This window comes from Aulonocara sp. 'chitande type north' Nkhata Bay, linkage group LG1 (genome assembly GCF_057382095.1).
Source record: "Aulonocara sp. 'chitande type north' Nkhata Bay isolate Kocher_YH1m ecotype deep benthic linkage group LG1, A_spYH_male_GT1.1, whole genome shotgun sequence".
Classification (NCBI taxonomy): Eukaryota; Metazoa; Chordata; class Actinopteri; order Cichliformes; family Cichlidae; genus Aulonocara; species Aulonocara sp. 'chitande type north' Nkhata Bay.
In genome coordinates this window covers 17,025,553-17,049,727 of record NC_141344.1, presented here as the reverse complement: position 1 = coordinate 17,049,727, position 24,175 = coordinate 17,025,553, and the positions used below count along the sequence as shown (strand labels likewise).

Here is a 24,175-nt window from a genome sequence, read left to right as displayed (position 1 = left end):
AACCGGTTCCCAGCAGCGGTACTGCTCCTGATGCTGTGTACTGGTTAAATGTGGTAGTAGAGGCAGGCTAAGAATAGCAAAGATGCCTGAAAGCACTAAATGATCTGGACAACAATGTCAAAGCAATTCATCGTATACCGCACTCAGGTGTGCCTTCCCTGGAACATCCACTAAGGTTCCTGTGGTGTTGCACAATTCATTTTTCCTCCCCCCCCTTTTTTTTTTTTACCAGTTTTCGTCAAGGAAAAACATTCTTAGAAATAAGTTCATTTACTTATAATAATAATAATGGATTGCATTTATATAGCGTTTTTCGGGACCCATCAAAGCACTTTACAATAACACTATTCATTCACTCTCACATTCATACACTGGTGAAGGCAAGCTACAGTTGTAGCCACAGCTGCCCTGGGGCAGACTGACAGAAGCGAGGCTGCCATATTGCGCCATCGGCCCCTCTGGCCAACACCAGTAGGCGGTAGGTGAAGTGTCTTGCCCAAGGACACAACGACCGAGACTGTCTGAGCCGGGGCTCGAACCGGCAACCTTCCGATTACAAGACGAACTCCCAACTCTTGAGCCACAATCGACCCATTTACTTGGTAAATATCCCGACTGCATATCTTATTAATACAAATTTAAATGCTTTTTACCACATGTATAATACAGTCATCTCAACTGGAGTATCTTACCTTCTGCCTGATCTCCTCCTCCATTTTAACTGGTGAACCCAGCTCAGCCACTTGTTTGACACCTTCACTGGCAAAGCCCCCATATTCCCACAGGACATAGTTCTTAGAGTGGGAGGCACCAATTATTGCTGACCAATGATTGGCACGACCTGTAAAGCCAAACAATAAAACTTATTTTAATTGGCCATCTCACCCTTTTTCCTAAAATGCCCTCTGCATCATTCCATTACTGATCCCACACCGGCAATCAAACCAAGAATGCAGCAGTAGACATCACACCTCAACCTCCACTATTATGTAAAGCATAACAATATATAGAATACTGTAGTTTATCTAGGATCGATAGGCTCCTAGTGACTACAGGTCATTTTTTGTCCTTACTATCTTACTGTGGGATCACAATAATCTAACTCAAGCTCTTGGTGTTTCATGTTTTCACATTCTTATATTATCCCCCATCCTATCTTATTATCACCTTGCCTACTAGGATCTTATTATGAACCAGTATTGAAAGGACACTCTGCTCTACCAATCAGAAAGTATAATAATGTTTGTATACCCCTGGTTAAACCTATAAAGCACCATGAGCTTGTGACTAAAAGCCTTATTATACCCTTATTATACATACAATATATATATATATATATATATATATATATATATATATATATATATATATATATATATATATAATTATTATTTTTTTCAAAGTTAAATTGCAAATGAAAATACAATGCTGCAAAAAAAATGAGTTAATGCCAGAGGTTTTTGTAAAGTTTTTGTTCATTTTAAACATGATATTCTCACCCACATATGATGGAAAATAGTTCAATAGCAGTCAAGTGGCAAGTCGTATATTTATCTGGGACATACTATAAGGCAGTTAAATTAGTCTGGATGTTTGGATTCATAGAAGATGAATTTAGGACAGTGTAGTTGTGGTGTTGAAAAACTTTACTTTATCTAATGTAAAAAGAAACAATTTTTGTCGCTGTGAATGCACAGGCTTGTGAAATCTTACAAAGAAAATTAATATTTAGTCCAAGGGAAAAGAAGACAAACAAGATAAAAAATGAAAGACATAATTGTTTAATATATTTTGTTTAAGTTTGATGGAGGAATGCTGTTCTTTTTTATTCTTTTATCTTAATATCTTATATATTAATTCTATCAATCTTTCTAGGGCAGGTGTCTACACTCTGTCCAAGGGAACTGCCATCACTTGAACTAAATAGCTGCACTTGTCTGTATGACATATAATGGGGACAAAGGGGGAAAAAGAAAATAGAACTGTCAAGGTTATCATGTCACGTAGTTAAAAAAAATCTCCTGTTGGCCTGTTTTACACTAAAATTCAGTCAGAACAGCAGTGTATGGCTTCTCCAGTTAAAGGAAACATAGTTAAGAATAGGAGAGTGAAATGTGGCTCAAAAGCAGATCTCGAGTAGCAAAAAATGTACTTCTACTACAGAAGAGCAAAATCATACTATATCCTTTCTGTGGTGTAGTCAGTGAATAATATTGTGTAGTACAATATGTGCAGAGATATTTCAACTACTTACCAAGGAAATAACTTTGTGCAAGGACGAATCAATCTGTAGCAAGGGAAAGAAATAGAAGCCACACAGCTTGCCCTATCCTTTTAACAATTGATCTATCTGTGAGGTGTGTGTGTGTATGTGTGTGTGTTTGTGTGTGTCTTCATAAATTTGTGTGACAGTGACTCTCATATAGCTACTCCTTCTATAAAACAGTGAATTAGCTCGCTTTTCGATCTCAGGGTTTATCTTATTCCACTCTAATCGGCATATTGATCTGAATGGCAAGAGCCTGATTTAAACAAGAGAGCCAGTGTAATCTTAAAGTCCATTCACATCCTGATTGTGAGTCTCAAGGTTATATGCAGTGCACCCAACCACAGTAAAATAGCTCAATACTCACATCATTACTCAGGCCTATAACCAGCGCCTAAACCACAGAGCTAAATCATCCACACTGTAGAGTTGCTGTTTTGGTCAAATGTGAGAGTGAGTTAGCTATTCTTTATAAGTTTAGGGTGTTTATTTGGGCTAGTTATTTAAGTTTTATCTTAAATGCTTCATTATCTTACACAAACCATTCCTGAACATTTTTTTAGTGTGTTTGTTATACAGCCAAATGACCAGGGAATGGTGTTGCCATTAAGGGGTATGCAGTGGTTTTCACATTGTTTTTGGCATGTCCTACATTAAAAGCTAGAAAGCATTTAAATGAAGTTGGCAACTGTTTACAGGCAATGTGCATCTTCTATGCAAACTTTGGAAGCAACCACTTGCAACCACTCACTAACTGGTCAGGGAAACACATTTTTCCCAATAAGAGTATCAACAAATTCTTGTTTATCCTTTTCCCATACACAACTCCTATTCAACTTAGGCTACGTCCACACGTACACGGGTATTTTTGAAAACAAAGATTTTCCGTTTTCGTTTTAAAAAATAATCCCGTCCACACGTAAAGGCAGAAATGAAGGAAAACTCTGCTAGGAACATGCCAAAGCAACAGGTGGCGATATATTCCTAACTGTGCAGAAATGTTGGCCAATCAGAAGTCTAGAAGCCTCGGTGGGAAAAAGTAAACAAAGCTGGGGCATAGAAGCAGAACCGAGTCGTACGTGTGGAGGGACAGTAACTGTGTGTATATGTAAGCATTTAAACACTGCAGAGAGTACAATTAACAGTAACAGTATTGTAGAAATTCATTGCACCGAAACAATAACGTGGCACACAGTGTGAGTCAAAAAATGCGCACACCTCTGACGCTGCGTTTTGTCTGTTTTTCTCGTCCACACGTAAATGCAAAAACAGAGTTTTCAAAAATATCCACCCTGGCTGGAGTTTTTAAAAATCTTTTCAGTGACCAAAAACGGCGTTTACGTGTGGTCGAAAGGTGCAAACGCATAGAAAAATTTGCGTTTTCAAAAACACCCGGGTACGTGTGGACGTAGCCTTAGATTCATTCCATATTTTTTTACCCTGGTCATCTGGTTGCTCCACAGTTAAACAACCACTGTCACAGTGAATCATGCAGCCATCCTTTCCCTGGGTAAACCACAACAAGCACTAAATTGTGTATATTTTGGTGGTTTGCAGAAGTACCAAAAACTGCCTACTGAGGCAGGCACCAAAAAGAAGTCAATCCCTACTCCAGTGTTACAATTCTCAAACTTCCAGAATGCTTTCTGCATGTTGTTCAATCCTCCATAACAATTTCTTTCTTACTTCACTTTTGTTTAATTAAATCCTAGTAGTTTATTAGCAATTCGGATAAATTCTGTTTAATTTATTTGGCATCAAATCACAACGACAGTTGCCTTCATGGTGCTCAAGGTAGTAGGTAGCCAGAACTGGCTATGTCCTACGTCCCTACATAATTTTTTCATACAGTCTATTTTCCCACTGATATCCAACCTTTTATGTGACTCTTAGTTCCAATCCATTATTTTAGAACAGTCTTTCAACAAATCAGAAGACAAACACCTGTTTTGTAAGAAGGCACTGTGGTTTTACGTTTGATGTTATCAAAGCAGAATTAAATGTTCATAGTAAGAATTTATAACCACAGAAGAATCAATGCTAATTTAAATTAAAATTATGGCTATGCCCACAATGCGTGTTAGCAAAATCACATTACTACAGGTTTAGTTTCTTTAGTGACAATTCCTTAATTCATGCAGTATGTATAAGACATGAGATGACATGAAGAACTGAAAAATTGTGCTTACGGGGATAGTCTTTGGGGTGAATCTTCTCTGACCAGTTCCCATAGAAGGTGACTCTGTACTTTGCCGTTCCACAGGCACAACAGTCAAGCAATGGTTTATCAGTAGTATCTCCATACAGGGATTCTGTACAGAAGTGATGGGAGAAAAAAAAAAAAGATCACACAGAGTAAGATTACTGATTAGAATAAGGAGCAGAAGAGATGGGTGCCTGTCATATAAGAGAGTGATGGTTAAGAAAGCGGTGAGCCAAAAGGAAGAACAGGGAGAAAAGGTGTACAGCACTGTTCTTTTGATTCGCCACTCAGTGTGGCATCCATTGCCATGCAACCCCCGGGGCGTCGTACTCACAATCATTCGCATCAGTGCATGACAAAGTGAAATGTAAAAATTGCGAACGAAAAAATTGAGTAAAAGGATAGAAAAAAATAAAAGGTTGTCAATGGGGAGCAAAAAGAAAGCATCATTTTGATAGTAATACTTTTTATCCAAAGCGTTATAAGGAACCTACCTTTCTCACACAGTTTCTTGGTGAGTAAGCCTTCATCCTGGAAATAGATTATCCTTTTCTGCACAATGCTAGCCCTAAATAGATTAACAAGAAAAGAGGGGAACTGTGAGAAGCAAAGTTTGTTGAGGGGAACACAACGTGCAAGTGTAAAGTGAGGAAAAAGTAAGAGTGCAAATTACAAAAAGAAAATGCCAAGACAGGACAAAATGAGGAAATGTTATTTATTTATGTATTTTTTAATAACAATACTAGTCTGAGCTGTTTGTCATGGCAGAGCAAATAGTTGTAGAGTTATTCATAGACCTATTTCTCTGTTTTTCAGTATCTTCCTGAAAGCAGATATTAGAACTCAGGAAATTAAAAGAATGTTTTTCAAGTTATTTAATGCATTAAACTACAATAAACCAAAAAGTGTGCCTCAGTAATAAAGGTTAAAGTTCGACAAAAGTTCCTAAGGTAGTTCACCAAAATGCCTGGTACAGTACAGCTGGCTATGCACTATGTCAATAAAGAATGAATGACAGGCCAAAAGTAATGCCCACCAAATGTGAGGTCTGCAATGGGGAGGTTTTTCTAGATTGAGCTGTTTCAGAGGCTTATTTCATTCAGTAGTGAAGAAGCATATGTCTATGTGGGGCCTTGACATGTAAATTAGCCACAAAGAGACCTTTTCAGATGCCAACAGACTTGAGAAGCAACAACAGAAAACAAGCCAACGGGGACCTAACTTCCTCACAAACACCAGCCATTTACACCAGCCATGGTTGCAGGAAGGTTTCCACGGGGATAAACCCCAACAATGAGATACTGGATGCAAGTCCAGGGGTAACATCTGATCCAGGTGGGCCCCTTCCAGCTGGACAGTTTGGATGCTATGCTACGCTGAGCAGCAGCATCCTCTATTGAGCTGAGCTAATCCCAAAAACAACAGGAAATGTGCATTAGCCTACAGGGTGTGAAATCTTATATATTTATTGTGTTTTTACACAGAGCTGCACATCTCACTGCTGATATGTCCACATGCACCTCTCACATAAATTTAAAAAAAGCATGAATGACCACTTCAATGGCAAATGCAAAGTCTATATCAGTGGATAACAGCAATATACAATAAATTCCAAAGTCTATATTTATATTGTTAAATAGCCAAATATTAGTTTTCTACAAAACTGGAGAAACAAAGAGATGATCACTGTGAATATCCATTTAAAACCAAGATGTTCAATGCAGGTAATCCTGCAGATTAGGTGGAAGATCAAGAATTTGATAAATGCTGGGACTTTAACACATCCAGTTATCTCTGTGTGTACAATAATGACATTCTGTAAGTGACTGAGAATACTGTATAGTTTGAAGGATAAGACCGTTTGCAAGTAACAAAAAATACCTTTCCACCAATTCCACCCATTTTAACTACCTGCCAAAAAAAAAAAAAAACAAACAAAAAATCCACTTCAGTGTCTGGAAGGCTTACAGCTGTTATTGATTTAAAAAAGTGTATCTGCTCCTTAATGTTAACAAAACATGGTGAATTTTGGGATTCCCCCCCCCATTTAGCTTTTCAACATATTATGAACAGTGCCACTGAGTAGATCCAGTCTTTTATTTCAAGAGTTGGTGAGCCATAGAAGCCTGACTGTAGTTGAAATACTTTTGAATTAAGGCTTCCAACAGGCTACCATTCTCCACCACGTGAAATGTCAATTAGGCAGAAAATTCTCATTTTTGACATCACGCAATTAGATGATTCCACATGCTGTATGCCATCTAATCTCGCTGACATAAAGCCTATTGTGGCAGGGTGTGGTTTGTGGCTCAGCTGCACAGGAGGGGTGAAGCAGTGGGTTCAGGGTGTGGTGTGAGGGTAGGCTGACCCCCACAGCTGTTCTTCATTACCTGGTTATGCCTTTCCTAAGTAGATTGCCAGGACCTGAATGGAGCTGTGTGGTGTGTGAAGCCGGAGAAGGCAGCTGAAAAGCTGCAGCAAAGTGTGTCAGGATCAGTTAGACATAAAACACCTGACAACGTGTAAGGCTGTGTGTGTGGGTCCTTTATTTCTGTCACAGTGGTGCTGAAACCTGAGCCGTGGCACGGCAGAACCACGACCAGCCCTGCCAGTTGAGTCGCTAGCCTGGATAGTGGCCCAGCGGAAGCCACAGCTGCAGGAACAGTCTGAGCGCCGGACAAGGTGTTCGACAGTGAAGTCAAGTAACTCTGGTCCTTGTGGACACTGCCGCTGCTCGCAACGGTGCCCCTCTACAGAATGGGGGGGAGACGTTATATGGGATATAATAAACCTCTGGAGTGTAAATGGGTAGATTTAGTCGCCTGTTCGTCCTGGTGGACATCCTGCCCGGAGTGTCACTGTGTACAATATGCAACTGACATTACTGTATGCTTCTATCATCTAAATGCCAAATGTTTCGATATTATACAGTAATTACATTATTGCAAGTTTTACAGTAAGCTACTTACACTTGTATAAATGAAAACAGTTTAGATCCACTATATCAAAATCACAGCCGCCATTGTTTTCTTTGATGGAGCAAAATTCATTCCTCTGCAGTTTGGGGAAATTGGTGTCTTGGAGAGTGAGAGGATGCCTGAAAAACTGAAAGGACTTTGCTCGTTTTCAAGAACAAGGGTGATGTGTGGAGCTATTTTAACTACAGAGGAATAAAGCTGATGAGCCATACCATGAAGATACGGGAAAGAGTTATTGAAGCATGATTAAAAAGAGAGGTGATGATCAGTGAGCAGAAGTATGGGTTTATGTCAAAAAAGAGCAGAGTGTTGATGGAGAAGAACAGAGAAAGTAAGAAAGACCTACATGGTGCTTTTGTGGATCTAGAGAAAGCATATAATAGGGTGTCAAGAGAGGAACTCTATATAGTATTGAATGAGGAAGTCAGGATCAGCAAGCAAGTATACAAGGGTGGTGCCAGACATATATGAAAACAGCAAGGTAGGAGTGGTTGGCGCGTCAGATAAATTAAAGATGGGGATAGATTACATCAGGGATCTGCTCTAGGCCCCTTCTTGTTTGCAGTGGTAATGGACAAGCTGACAGGTGAGGTCAAGCAGCAATGAACTATGGTATTCTCAGATGACACTGTGATCTATAGTTAGAGTAAAGAGCAGGAGGCATCTAGAGCGCCTGGAGTTGGGTACATGTTCTGGAAAGAAGTGGGATGAAAGTCAGTAGATGCAAGACAGAATTTGTGTGAAAGAGAGCGAGAAAGGTATAACCATGAAGCTGCAAGGAGTAGAGGTACTGAAGGTAGATAGGATCAAACCATCCTAAGTAACAGACAGTGGCTAAGAGATGTGAACTAAAGCATTGCAGGCAGGGTGGAGTAGGTGGGAATGAGTATCAGGGGTAATCTGTGACCAAAGGATAGCAGCAAGAGTGAAAGTGAAGATTTACGTGATTATACTGACACCTGCGATGATGTGATGATGTTTGGAGATGGTGGTAGTAACAGAAAGCCATGAAGCAGAACTGGAGGTGGCAGGGAAATAAGAAATCGAAATCAGAGGAACAGCTAAGGTTGAAATGTTTGGAGAAAAGGTTAGAGGCAAGGCTGAGATGGTTTGGTAGAGATATGTGTAAGGATAGTGAATATACTGGCAAAGGTTGTTGAAGATGAAGCTTCTAGGCAGAAGAAAAAAAAGAAGACCAAAGAAAATATCCATGGATGTAGTGAAAGAGGACATGAAGTGTGTTTGTGTGACAGAAGGGATAGGGGGAGATGGAGGCAGGCAACCAGCTGTGGCAACCCCTAAAGGAAGCAGCCAAAAGAATAAGAAGAAGCTTCATATTGTTATCATGCTGGGATATTCCTCTTTTGCCAGGCTTCTAGGGGCTGGGAGGCATCTTGTCAGCCAGTGTTTTGTTATTTCCACAGACATGCATTGTGCTCTCTATAAATGTTGTGTCCTCAACACTCTTGCATCCACAAACCCACACTGGCTTAGCGCTTTCATCCAGCCATCAGGGCTATGCATTCACAGTAGTAATCCTGACCAAATTCCACCAATCTTTCAGTGCTGTGCTGAAGAGAACAAGAGAAGAGAAAAAGGATTTTTTTTCTTGGACATAATCCACAGGGGCTGACTGGATGCAGTCTCCTTCACATTGTCCAGGTTGTCACAGAAACCAAAATTTCCGCTGATTACCTTTTTACTAACTCTGAAGCACGTCTTTGAGGACATCCTGCAACTTCAAATAATGTTACAGTGGTTCAATCTATATCTCCAGGTTATTGCTGGAAATGTTTTCCAAAACCTTTATTTAGTTAGCCATCGATCTTTCCCCCTGTCCTTTCTCGTTTCCAGTAGTTAGGTTCATTAGAAATCATGTCTGTGATTCTGTTCCGATGATCAAAGGTCTTCTAGCTTGCGTCAGCGATCACAGGTCCCTTAACTCTTGTTGCACTGAGTTTGTACTTTCTTTTTTTATTTCTAATCAAAATATTCTGTTTGCTAACTTAAAAATTTGGCAAATACTGAGAAGTTAGACAATTTGGGAACCTCTGACAATAAGATCATATTACACATGAGAGTACTCACTTCCCTCACATCCCTGCTTGATGTAAGATTAAAATGGTATTTGAAAGAAGGTATGATTTTACTGCCAAAATAGCCTCTCATATAACACAGATGAACTGATTCAAGGTAAGTGACACCACCAGCACTTCTCTAATTGTTCACACTTTAATTCAATCTCACCCCAATTCCACATATCTCCAAGAGACAGACGAGCAAACTCTGCCTCACTGCTCACCCACTTTCCTGGACTGGCTAGACAATCAGGCCGAGTAATGCTTATTTAACATCCAATTTAAATTCTATCTTACTTTGCTGGATCCACACCACCGCCGATCCCAATCACCACAAAAGTGCACTGATTTGAATGTGTGTGTGTGTACGAGTGTCTGTCTCCGGGTAGTGTAAGTCTGAGAGATTAACAAAAAGAAAAAGGAAAGACAGTGAGAAAGAGAGAAGCAAAGGTAAAAAAAAAAAAGGGGGGGGGGGGGCAGCAGAGACTACTGTTTTAGGGCTACAACCAGCTCCTGCTACAACAAAAAGATGAAATTAATGAAGATCCATATTCTCAGTTGCAAGAAGAACTCACAAGATGCCTAAACATAAATCCACTCCAAGACAAATGTATTTACATTTAATTTCTGTAGGACTGCTTCCAGTGTTCTCAAAGCATCCTTTATCTGCTGCGTCATCTAACTGATGGAGCTAAACACACTCTGACAGCTGCATGTGGTTGTGACATTCACCAGATCACTGATATACTCAGACAGCTCATCAAAACATACCACACTACTATCCATATAGCATGCCAGAGGGAAATTACAAATAAAACATCTCGCACCAACAAATGGAAAGAGACAAGATAGTAGCAAATTCAGTGGTGACAGCAACATATGGAGTGAATTTAGTTATAGCTTCCGTGGAACCCAATCAGGTTGTGTGGAACTACAGTCTGATAATACCACTGTGACTAGAGTACTTTGTGTCACTAGATACTTATGGGTATGGGTTTTTACAGTTTTATATTTATCGAGCCCTTTGTAGTCTCTTATGTTCTATTTCCAATCAAGGAATAATAATACACCAAAGTAATAATAGAGGACTGAGAAGAAAATCAACTCTTTCTCAGATTCTGACATTTTTTTAAACCTTTTTGGTGTCTAACTAGGTTTGAATTACGATGGCTAGTAGCAATTATTCCCTTAAGCTCAAGGGAATAAATAAATAAAAAACGTATTAAATGATTATTTCTCTCTTGAACACTGTAACACGTATATAGCAGCTTCTTATTTTAAGCAGCCACTTTCATTAATAACGGTCATTATATTTGCTAATAGGCTCATAGCACTCTGCAAGGCCTATATATCTTTGCATCGCTTCTGTATACTATCATTTTTAGTTAAACAAGAGTGAGACACCAACAGAAACCCAGCAAAGGAAAGTTTGGTTTTGATTTGAGCTTATGAGAAGGCTAAAAATAAATGGTAAGATTTTTTAAATGAATGCTCTGAGTTCAGGAGGTAAATGAGCATCCTTGCCTAACCCTATCATCACGGATCAACCTTTGAGAAACCCAAACCACCAAGCTCAGACTTTCCATCTAAAAGACAGCAACTGACCATCAATTATACTGTAGCAAACCACTCACGAGGAGCAGGATTTCCTGGTACATGTGAGTCAGTTTCTATGAGACAGACTTGTGCACACACTTGTAGGTTCATGACCAGATGTTTTTTATTTGTCTGCTTGTTTGTTTGTTTGTTTTTTTAAAGATGACATTTTACCAACAGCATTATTGAAAGGCAGCTACCTTCCCTGATATGGAGAAAATGAAAAACAAATATTTACCCTATACCTGCATTGGTAATGAAACTTGTCTACTCTAAGCTAATCTAAGATAGGAAGGTATCTCACATTGTTATGTTGTTTTCTGCTGTTCAGTGATTATGCCGTATGTGCCTGTTTATGCACAAACGTTTTACTGGAAGTTGTGCAATATAATAACCACCAGTGAACAGCAATGTATCTCCCTCTAAGAGGTTTTTGTGCAGGGACTTTCACATAAAATTTTTACAGAGTTTCACTTTTTATATCAATAAGACTGTACTAGGACAGTCGCTGCATTCGAGCAGAGTGGCATATGCAAAAACCTTGTCATCATTACTGCAGTCAGGGTGAAGAGCAGAGACAAATACCCACTGCCAGCCTGTAATTATGATTTTCACAGACATGTGTTCTGAACAGTAAGCTTCTTACTCTCTCCTTTCCGCATTGTCTATGTGCTGATAGTGCAGCGACATCTCTGCACTTTTAAGTATCTCTTTCAAGGCTGTGCACTCTGTCACACTTTAAACTGTTTCCTTTATCTATTAAGTACCAAATACAATTCAACCATTATCTCCCTTGTAAATAAACAATGATAGATGTAGATCACACACCAGAGAAAGAACATACAAACTGTTAAATAATGCATTTATCAGAAGCCTTCGTGAACCGCACAGACCCTCAGTGCCTTTCCACTTCATGCACTCTCATTATTTCCCCGCAGTGAAGTACAGGATTAATAAATGGATTTCTGTCATGATGTGTCCTCAGCTTAACATGACTAGTCTTCTGTGTTCAAGTAAGCCCAGAGCACTTACAACAGCAAGAAATGAGTGGTGCATATCAGGTATAAAACTACTGAAGGTAATATTTAGTTTATCAAGCCAAATGAAAGGATTTAGTTAAAAAATTAAACTAAAGTCATTGCACTAAATCAATCTCTTTTAAAAATCCTAGTTCTAAATAATCTATATAAAATCGAAAAGCTGCTTACTTGAGACTTGAGGCTACATTTCACTTAGTATACTTGTATAAATATTAATTCATTAGATGTGGACTTGAAATTAAGAGAGAGCAAGAGTGTTGGTAAAAAATATCTTATTTAAATATCTGAAGATATTTATAAAGCTATATTAAGTCAGGCAAAGCACAGTAAGTACAGACAGTTACAGAGTGTCAGATTTGGATTCTGTTTGCGATGGTTGCGGTGTTGTGGGGGTGTGAGTGTAAGTGTGTACACACAGGAGAGAAAGCACACACTGTGCTGTTTATAAAGGTGCTGCTCTGCATTTTTTAATTATTGCAAAGTTCCTTGTGACAATACAATAACGAAGCATTATGTCTGCCTGCCTCAACGGTGAGTTTCTTGTTCCGGGTACATATTTAAACTGTAGTTGGGACCAATTCTGCTTTGCAGCCTAAACGTGATCAGCCTAGCTTCAGCTTACATGAATCAGTTTCACATGAGTAATACATCTGGAGGATAACCTGCAATTACCCGTATTTTTGACAGAAGGCTGGATATGTAGACTAAATTTGAATATTGTTTTCATTGTTTGAGCTGAGGGCTTGACTCTGCTAAGCAGGCTGACCAGCCGTTGCTGTATACATACTTGAGAAAAACACAACCGGAGCCACTAGGGGGTGCAGTCCAAAACACCTGGATACTGGTCCTTCTGCGAGGAGTGCTCTCTGTCACTGCAGGGGGGCAGTTGGTCATAAACTGTGTTTCCTCTTCATCAATTATCTGTAAAGCATCGACACACAAACACACAAAGAGATCAGTAATGAGTATAAATGCATCAGACAAGAATTGGAAACACTTGCAGGTAATTTTCTTCTCTTGATGCTGGATCGCACAGATACATTTTGTCGTATCATGATCTCACAAACATAATTAACAGCTGAACTGAGATTAAACACACTTTTTTTGTAAACATGAATCAATTCAGTGAATCGCGTTAGTCTTACACCATCAGTTATCTGGTCTTTAAACACGCTTTAGTTATTAGAGAACACATTTCCAGCTTTAATAGTTACTGTAATGAGTTTAACAGCATGTTGGCTGAGTGGTTACTGTTGTTGAGGGTCCGTGGTTTAAACCTGTGCTAGATGTTGGCCCAAGACTCTCTTAAAAATAGGTTTTTAATCTTGGGGACTGCATTTTTAGATAGATACATAGATAGCCTTTGTGGGTTCCATGATAGCGTCAAAACACAAAAAAGGAGCAAAACCTTCTTCCACAGAGAAGATATTAAAAGATATTTAAGGAAAAGCTATCATGGAAAAATGCTCTAAGGCTGACGTGTTTGGATTAAAGAGAAAAGGAACACTTAAAAAACATAGACATGCTCAAAGCTATCTCCCAAGGGTGGTAATGTGGGAGCTTAATGGCTTGATATACATGTCTGATGTGCCTAAACAATTTTTGTTCTCTTACAACAGGACAAATCGTGGCTACAAACTATGCAAGAGCTATTTATAGAAGATGTTGTGAGCAGGTGCTGTTTATAATAAAGTGGCATCAGGATGCCAAACCTACCGACTGTGCTGCATATTTATATATTTTCTGGTAAACAGAAGCAGTAGAACAATCTATTTTACTGAGCGGAGAGATGCTTGTGACAGTTGAAACGAATCCGCAGTTTTGGTTAAAGTAATAAGCTATTGAAGGCTCCACCACCGGGGGGGCTTCTCCTCCCTGAATAGAGGGGGGTCACTATCTATCATGTCAGCCAAGCTCATGTTGGCTCGCCTGGCTGTACGACTAGCAGGCAAATGTTGGCCACTGCAAGTCTCAACCTTGATTCTAGAATTTTTTCTGGCATCAAAGCACAGTGTGAACATCCCTGTGGGTAAGCCAACCGAGCTCATAAAAGCTATGCACACCAGGTGAGGTTTCTTGGCCGAAGCAGAGGCACTGCATGACGTGGGGCACAGGCGGGATGCAGTCACTTTAGCTTTCGCTTCTGATGTCTTCAGGTCATTTAAAAAAAGTCCCCAGACTTGAATTAGGCTGAAGAGTCCAAATCCGTGCTCCCCTCTTTACTCAGCTCCACACCTGAGATATTAAGCACCTGAATGATTTTAACTGTGGGACAGAAAATTAGTTGAGTTGGCTGCATGAGAGAGCACAACCGCTGAGACCAAGGATCTGTTTGATAGGAAGTGACATCCGGGCAGTAAAGGCAGGGAACTTTCTCACTCCATAAAGCTGTCAGCGGAGAATTTCCTTTGTCATTCCACGTTATGAATGAGTTCCCTTTGAAATTGTGTGTGAGAGAGTGTGTTAAGAGTTAGACGGAGAGTCAGAAGGGGAGTCCGGGAGCTTTGTGTGTGTGCATGCCATCCATGTGTATGCAGCCGATCGTGATCTGAAAGATTACACACCCCCTCCCCTCCATGTTCCCATGGTTTCTAACAGGCATTCTGGGCTGCCCTGAATGGACTACACCACATGTTAAAAGCAGAGAAGTCACATGGGACTGCATTGAACACCATCTGCAAAAAGAAGCGACTAATTTGCTGCAAGACAACCTATGATCCTGTTTTTTTACTCCCTCGTTTTCAGATCTTCTGCCAATAGCTTGACAATGGCTGTTAGGAAAACTAACAAAACGGGACATTCCACTGGAAGACTCGAGTTGCGTTTTCTGAGTTTATGCAAGAGTTTTGTGTCAAAGAAAGTGCTTGGTTCTATGCTATGCCCTGGTCAGAGCCAAACATCATTCAGCAACAATCTAAAATAACATAGGGGCTGCAGAAAAGTAGCTGCAAATGGCACAACCGCCACAGAAATTTCAAAACACATCCTGACAATTCCAGCCCACATATAGCCACACAGCCACATGACAATTTGCCTTTTCTTGTCCTATTATCTCACCCTGCTGAGAAGTAATGTCTCATCAGACATCGCCAGCATTCCCTGCTGGTGTACACTCTTGCCAAAAAAACACACACAGACACACAGTGGCAGCTGACCTCCCCAGAGAGCTCAATAAAAGTGCTTTTCATCAAGTCGGGAGCTGTCCTAAGACGGCTGAGATGGGGCACACCAGCAGATTTCAAATGAGCTGTATGTTAAATAAAGCCTAAAGCCTCTGTTGCAGCTTCCTTTTTTTCTTTCTTTTCCTTCAATTCCTTGGGGCTGGTCCACCCAGAGCTCTTTCACAAAGGAGCAATAGTGTGTCTGTGCGCGCGTATGTGTATATAGGTTTCTGACATAAGAGACATAAAGTATGAAAGACTGACTGAGCAGGTGATGATAGAGACATATCTCTTTAGACAGCAGTTTATTTTTACTGCTCTGTCACAGACTGCTTGGAAAGACAGGTGATCATCTGCAGCCGTGAAAGAGACCTTAAACTTCTAAAAAACCCGGCAGGAGTCCAATCAAAAGCAGCAGGTCACAGTACTGACACATCTGCTCTTTTTACTTCTAAAGCGAACATCTAAAAGGCAATGATCAAACATCTATCCATTTTATCTATTATTCTCTGTCCACTCAGCACCCATTCATGTGCTGAGGGATGTGAGTGTCATTTAAATGATGCAGTCTCTCCTATATTAACTCCTGACGTTTAGCGCCCCGTCACTCCAAGCCACACTCCGGCATATGTCTGAGGGACGCACTCGAGGCTGGCATTAAAGAAAAACGTCATGAAATCAACTGCAACAACAAATACGAGAGAAAAAAGAACCTTGGTGGTGTTGATGCTGGGTAATGAGTTGTGAGGTGCAGACAGGACAAAAACAATGTGTTCCTGTCTTTATGTCCTGTCATAATCAAGGCTTAGGTTCACAAAGAGTGCCACAGCATTGCAGTAACTGTGATCAGAGCAGCCTGTGCACTGCTGTGTGAACCTCTCTTTGAACCGTAAAGGTTTAGTAAAATAGTGGATTTTTATGTAAGAAACAGTTAAAATGAACACATTTGCAGGAGGCTAAACAGGAGAAAGCCAGACATGCTGTTAAAAGTTCTCAACAGGAATATGGATTTGGCTATGACTAAGACTGAAATGGGTTTTTCTTTATTATTATAGTATATTAATGTGATATAATGGCTTTATTATACGCCTTATTAACTATAATCTAGGATTTTTATGAAATATTTATGAAGCTAAAATCAGTTATTTTCTTGCTGAGTTCTTTCCAAATCCTTTGTGTCATCTTATGCAATCTTTAAATCCTAGACATTTTTTAAACTGCCATCCTAACTGTACACACACACACACAAACATACACACACACACACACACAAACATACACACACACACACACACAAACCTGATAAGGATAAACAGAATAGAATGGATGGATGGATAAATTTTATCACCTTATAGTGTAGTTCCTTTGTATAGTAGTAACACAGACTGCATACAAATTATTGGAAATACACATGAAATTTCATTAACTATCATGTCTTTTCCCTACCACTTGTCTGATCACGCTGCATTACAATTATTTGGCCATTATCACATGTGCATAGCAGCACCAGTTGCCTTGCCTTCTCTTTTTGTCTTTCACACTCTTGGCCCCTCTCTGTTCTCTTCCTCCTCCCTACAGTACTCCAGCTGGACCTTCTTGTATAAAAGGTTAATTACCCTCTCATCTACTTTGTTGTACAGTACATACATACATGCCTACTTTTTGAATAGATGGCTTCTCAAACTCTACACACACCTTCCAGCAGTCAAAGCAAAGCATAGCTCAAGGGAAGATGTGCTGAGAGTAGGCTCCTTTCACATGCTATATCAAGCCTTTTAGAGGAGGTGAGGTGAGAATAATCACACTTTGACACATGTGAAGACAGGAGGGCTGTCTAAGGAAAATATCTGTCTCTCCACTCATGTCATGCACAGTTGTTATGCTAGATGAAGGATGGTATGAAGAGTGCAGGCGTGGCGAAATATGCTGGCTAGTATTAATTTAAAATTTGCTGTGTCCCAATTTAAAAAATAAACATGTTAGACAAATAAGGGGATGGGTTATTAATCAGTGAGAAATTTCTAATCCATAACACACAGCCATATGTGTTGGCTGTTACCATACCTGAAAATTCCCAGCATAGTCCTCGTCTTTGTCACCTTCTGCACCATCCTTCATGGCAATAAGGGTGAACCCTCTGAAGTAGGAGGGGCTGGCTGCAGTCACAGTCACTACATGGAAACAAAAAAATATTAGAAGACAACATCACCTGACAGGGAGCAGCTTAACTACAGTTCTTCTTCCAAATACCTGATTAAAGTGGGTTAAAATACCTGCTTGAGTAGTGTTGTATGTATAAATAATACTATATATTTTAAGCTCAAATATATAAAGGACAAGCTAAAGTTAATGTAATTTGCACATTGCCTTTCTCAGATTGTCAAATTAGCCAGATTATGTTTAGGATGGAATTTCTGCCCATTTTTACAATCAGTCACAACATTAAAGAACGTTGAGTTACTGCAGAAAACTGTAGTTGCTGTACTCGGCAACTTAATTGGTGTCTTTAGATATTAACAAATACTGATTTAAACTGAAGCTAAATCATTCAAACATTTAAAATAATGCAGTTGTCATTTTGATTGCTAAACAAAAAGTAGTTGGAATTAAAGCAGGCAGCAATGATCCAACTGCAGCACAACACATTGTCGGAACCAGAAGGGCAGGAGACTAGAAATCACAGAGCAGATGGCACATGCCCATTTACTGCACCCAAAAACTTTCCTTTTAGGAAAAGAGAGAGAGAGAGAAATCCGGGGCTGGCTTTCAAGAAACTTGTTAAGTATGGAACACAACATCAAAAGCACGCAAGAGTTCATAGAGGGATTTAGCTTTCTCAGAAAAAAGCCTTCTTAAAATTTTGATCATACAAAACTATTTTAGGCACTCTATTTGCTCACAGATGTTCAAATCAGATTTAAAATGATCTCTCGTTAATCTTTTAGTAGTTAAAATACACGTCTGCTTATTGCGATTGTGCGTAATCATCTTAGCGCTCGCCCCGCATCAAAAGTAGATTGTGCAGAAACTTATCTTAAGTTTGCATAGTCTGCTGACTGTGGCTTAGAGGCAATGCACAGGCACAATGGAAAGCAGCGTACTACGCGTATATCGCTAACACCAACCTCTGTATGTGCTCCCTGGGTGATAGCTCTCCGGGTCTCCTTCTACCCGGAGCCGAAACTCGCTGTTGCCCTCTTTCCTATTGCTCTGAGCCCGTAATACCCGACTACAATACCCGTCCGCCCTCCCGCCTCTGTCAGAAGGCTCCTCGGTGAATGCAAACGTATTGCACGCCGCGGTGGAGATGAAGCAAAGCAGGAGCACAAAGCGTGGATGTAGTCCGGTTGCTGTCATTTTGCAGATTTGCGACAGCCAAGTTAATGCGCGGAGGTGAAAGAAATCTTGTCAGAAGAAGAACTGACGTTTGCTTCAGCTTCTCCTTAACGTCAAACCAAGTTGCCAACTGCTGAAGTACACTTCTGCTGCGCTAGGAGGACAGCTCCATCCCGGAGTGAACGGGAGAGAGGAGAAGTGAAGACTGACTGGGATGTGCTCTGCGCTCGCTCTACAAGAACGGCACACCGCGTGAAGCTGGTTAAAGTGAACAGGGTAGCAGGGGTCCGGGGGGGAAGCCAAGCGCAGAATGAGCGCTGTGTAGCTGTCTCCAGGGGCACAGCTATTTACAAACCGAGTGAGTGATGAACGCAAAACAAGAGAAAAAAAACCAAAAAAAAAACTAATTCTTGTCATTGAACGTTTACGCAGAGGAAACGCATTTAACATAGTTGGACTGAACTCTCGTGCGACGACTGCGTGTGTGCGTGTGGCATCACTTAAGTGTCTTAAGAAAGACATGTGCACCGTGACACAGACAAAGGAAATAACAAAGCATGCTTCACGGTTGTCAAGGTGACTAATTTGGAAAGAAAGAAAGAAAAACTTTAGTCACAAATAGCTTCTCTGTAATTGCATTGCTCTCTATTTTCTTGCAACACAAAAGTTAAATGATAAAAAATTATAATGTTTGTACGTTTGCCTTTTTTAATGCTTGGGACAAAACCCCACACTGTCATTATAAGCAAAACAAGAATAGATATAGATCTTTTCAGCACTTCTCTCTATTGATCCCCCAGTAACATCTGAAAAACATTCACCAAGCAGAAGCAACCCAGCTGTAGTGCCGTAACCTGTTAGCTCCACATAGACAACGATTAATTTTTGATAGCAGGACAGAGTGACCCTATACTTACTACATAGATACATAAATATGTAAAACCCATGGAGCTGTCTGTTGAGATGGCAGTTGGTCATTTAGTTTGGCCACCATTTGGTACAGACTACAGTCATTTAGTGTTTTGCTCAAACCCACCACAACAATATTTTTTAATTAATTACACAACAGCAAAATGTTCCTACACAAAATTGTAGTGCTCTACATATCCAGTTTTCTTGCAATTCTTAGGATAAAGTACATTGGACTACAGGTTTGTATTGAATACCAGACTGATTTGTTAATTCTGATTGAAACTCAGCTGTTTCTTTTGTCTGTATTCTTTTATTTTTACTTGCTATATCCATACTCCTGCTCACTTTTTACACTTTTAGTTCAAATGAATAAGCTTAAAGTCAGTGCAGAACTGCTATGGTAATCATTTACAGGTATTCTTCTATTGATTTATTGGTTAAGCATTTAATACCTCCGAAAACAAATCCTCAACCGCAGAAGCGCTTCAATGCTTTAGTTCTGGGTTTTCTCTGCCATTTCCTGAAGAAAAACAGAAAAAAAGAAACACTGAAATGAGTGCTAGTCTGAAAAACATAGACACATAGCTTATAATTTTTTAATCCATCTTCTGGTTTGTTGTATTTTGACCTCATGTGTCTCAATAACAGGCTGAGAAATAAAATATTTTCTTCTGATAACTTACTGCCTCCGTCTCTTGTTATCTTCTTCACCTTCTTTTCTGCCCTTTTTGCTCCTGTGCCTTTTTTTCATCCAAAGCATATCTGTTTCAGGCAGTTCTCAGGCTTTGAAATAAAAACATGACAATGACACCACTGGATGATAAAAAGTGAAGACTTGATGTAATCCCTCTGTTTCTTTGCTTCTTAATCTTTCTCGGGTGGTATAGGCTATATTTTATCATTTGTGACATTTTTCTTGCAACACCCCAGAGTTTATTTTAGACTTCAGAGGGGTCAGCAGGCATGTAATGGGCATGCAACCGTTTCTGATAGGCACTGACAAATGGAGAGTGGCTATGCTCTGTGCATTTACTGCTGTGTTGATGGATGGATGATGGGGAAGGAAAGGAACAGAGTTTAGATAGCAGAACAGTAAACCAGCAGGTGTGATGAAAGCATTTTGTCTCGTTGCCCTGCTGAGCAGAATCTCTTCCTTACTTTCAGAGCCAAGGTTATTCACTGCCTTTTACAAAATTTAATGTGGATGAGAACACGATTTGCACAATCATTACATCCCATCTGTTCATGCAATTCAAATCTTTGCACTTGGCACACAACTGTACAGTAGTTTGCAAAGGTCTTGAGTCGCCCCTAATTTCTTTATATTTTGCTAAGAATATTGAAAATAGGTAAACATCTGCAAACATACATAAAAATATAGTATATAAGGCAAAGACATTGTTTTTACAATTCCAGTGAGCTTGAAAAACAATATTTTGTATGACCACCTTTGTTCTTCAACATATCTTGAACTCTCTTAGGCAAGGGTTCTTTTATTATATTTAAGTAGTCTTCAGAAATAGTTTGTCGGAATTCTTGAAGGACATTCAAAGCTCTTCTTTGGATGTTGGCTGGCTTTTATTCTGCTCTCTGTCAAGATAATCCTATCCTATATGATCCTATGATGCTTCAGTAATATTTAGATGCGGGCTTTGGGGAGACCAGCCCATGACTGACAGTGTTCTATTGTGTGTTTTTCTGTTCAGTACTTTTTCTGCAGTATGTTTGGGATCACTGTCATGCTGAAAAATAAAGCAGTTACCAATCAGATGCTTTATAGATGGTATTGCATGATATCACATGAGATACTTTACTATGTTTATGATTCTATCAAGTTTGACAAGATCCCCAAAGACACGGTGAATCACCCCAAGCCATGACTAAGCCTCTACTGTGTTTTACAGATGGCTGTAAACACAATTTTTTGGATTCATTACTCTGTATAACCCCTTTTCACAGATATTTACTTCTTGTGTAATATCTCTGCCTTTTCTCCCTGCTTGCTTTCCTTAAGAATGGGGTATTGACAGCCACTCTTCCACTGAGACCATTTCCAATGTGGCTTCAATGGACAGTAGATGGATCAACTGAAGGGCCAGACATCGGCGGAACTTTGTGCTGAACATTGGGGGGGGGGGGGGGGGGGGGGGGGTCAAGATCTCTGTCTAAGTAAATAAATACATCTGGGTAAATTCCCAGATGATTAAACATGCAGCTATTTTGCTGGTAATACCTGAAATGAGTAAAGAAAACCAACAGCCTATTTATGAAAGATAATTCATCATTTTATTGGGGGGGTTATATTGGTCAGTCTGATTATTTGGGGGGGGGGGGGGGTGGGGGGGGGGTCATAACCCCCCTAATTGTGAGTCAACAAAGAGTCTGGACTTGTTGAATATGGATTTCTATATAGGTGACTTTTATTTTGGTTTGCAGTCTGGCTTTTCTAGTCTCTAAAGCAAATCTCTTTGTGTTTTTGTTTTATAAAGTACATGTAGCTTTTAATCAGACCAGGGATGTTATGCCTTAAATAACCACACGAGTTAATAGAAGCCGAGTGATGAAATTGAATGAGTAATGAACTGTCAGACCTTCAGCAGTTATTCTTTAGTTGCCCTTGAGTGGGACACTTAGCCACAAAAAGCTTCAAGAGAGCCAGTCATTCAAAAGCAACAGCAGGAAACTGTGAATGTGCTACTAGCAAGTTACTAACAGGTATGTCGGTGTGCAACTAGTGATGCAAAATATAGAAATGTTGAAAACGGCCTTTGTTCTTGGTAACAATTTTTGGACAAGAACAGATGTCATTACTTTTTCTTGTATTACTAAATTTGTGTTCAGTTGGATGGCACAAAAGTAAATGAAATAACACAACATTTGTCTAGTCTACATGTTGGATGGACAGAACTATGTGAAGAGAAATGTAAAAAAACAAATAATTTTGACTGATCACAGTTGTGCACATGATTTATTGGAAAGGCCTAATATGGGCAAAGAAGAAAGGGGATAGTTTTTAAGGATTCATGACTTCAAGTTAAAATCATTCGATCTGTTGAACAGAACACATGTGGCGTGTGGATGTGGTGTTATCAGCACACAAGAGTGTTGCTGTTGGTCTAGACACCCACTGCGTGGTTTCCTCTAAAGTGACGCCATGGTCTGCTGGTTGCTTGTGAAGTGGTTTCATCAACTGCCACATCTAAGGCATCAAATCTTAGGACAGTTTTCTAACAGCTGGTCTGAAAAAAACAGATCCTATCTTTTCTGGCTGTCATTTAAAGCTGCCATTTTGGCTTATCTATTTTTTTCCTTTTTTTTTTGACATACAAGAAATTTTTTTACTTGGGCAATATGTAAGGCATTTGTCATTTTTCAAGTCCATAGGAAAACAAGTCTACCACTCATTTCCACTATGGCATCAGTAAACACTTTCATCGGTTTATAGTCTTAAACACCCTTTAATTCAATTTAATTCAATAGTTTCGAGTTATTGCAATAAGATAAGTCCACTAGCTGCTTGTAATAGCTTTACTTTTCACATTTCCCCAAAAAGTATCAAATATTCTTCTTGAGTTTCTTTTTTTTTTCATTCCATGTCTGCTTGTGTAGGTGAAAAATTCAAGATACTGCTCACGGATTTAAGGAAGAGTGTGGTGATATAAGTGCCGTCTATCATCACGGGCAAAATCTCATCATTATACTCTTTCTCCACACACCTCTTATTTTCTCTACCGCCTTTGAAAAAAAAAATCCCCTGTGCTTTGTTATTTTCTAAGAGGAATAGAGGTCAAGAGGGAAAATGAAATTAGGCTCTCATTTGAACATGGTGGAGCAGGAGAGTGTGCTCATTAAACAGCCAAACCCCCTGCTGCAAAGTCATTAAGGCCATATTTACCATGCAACAGCAGTATGTGCAGAAAACCTAAGATTTACCATGTTGTTTCCACTTAATTTGAAGGAGAAAAAGAGGTAGCTACAGAATAATGCTAGAAAAGAGAAGGAAAACAAATATGAAAGTCACAAAATTGTATCATTAAATGTTGATTATAGTTATAGATATACAGTTCAGACATTATTACTGTGTACATTGAGTTGAGAGGCAGAGGCATTCACATAGAAATGACCCCTTGATGTACAGTAGTATGCATAACGACTGCAACTGTAATGTCACTCAGCTCAGTTCAGCAACCTTGGTCTGGAGATAGAGTTAATGTCTTTATTTCCACCATGGCTTCATGCATTCAGACCCCCATCTACAGCTTTGGAGGTAATGCATTTTGATGTCCCTCTAAAAGCCTGAGTGAAACATGTGCTGTTGGGAGACCAGCAAGCGTACAGGGGCTATCACAAATGATTACATTCAGCCAGAGGGTGACGGGGACCGCCAGGTGCTGGGGCTTGTTGAAGCATTACTTATTGAATCCTGTCTTTAACGCTAAGGAGACTCAGGCCATATCTAAAAGGCTTCGAGGAAATCACACAAAATGTCAGAAACTATTACATGTCAGCTTCTGAAACACGAATACCTTGGCCAAAGTTTGCCACAAGTTATATACAGGAGCTGTTGAAGACTTGTTGACTGGGGACCTAGCATAAATGTCTTTG

At 39.7% G+C, this 24,175-nt stretch overlaps 1 protein-coding gene across 1 annotated transcript in view; it reads right to left on the bottom strand.

Moving 5' to 3' along the window:
• spon1a (spondin 1a) overlaps window positions 1-19,129 on the bottom strand; it is a 56,638-nt gene extending 37,509 nt beyond the window's left edge. The window contains exons 1-6 of the mRNA XM_086285969.1: window positions 18,448-19,129; window positions 17,387-17,493; window positions 12,949-13,082; window positions 4,964-5,037; window positions 4,456-4,578; window positions 693-841 (exon numbers count right to left, since the gene is read on the bottom strand). Coding sequence (XP_086142095.1) covers window positions 693-841; window positions 4,456-4,578; window positions 4,964-5,037; window positions 12,949-13,082; window positions 17,387-17,493; window positions 18,448-18,679 — 819 coding nt within the window. The 5' untranslated portion in view covers window positions 18,680-19,129. The remainder of the gene's footprint in view (window positions 1-692; window positions 842-4,455; window positions 4,579-4,963; window positions 5,038-12,948; window positions 13,083-17,386; window positions 17,494-18,447) is intronic.
• Between the last annotated feature and the right edge of the window lie 5,046 nt (window positions 19,130-24,175).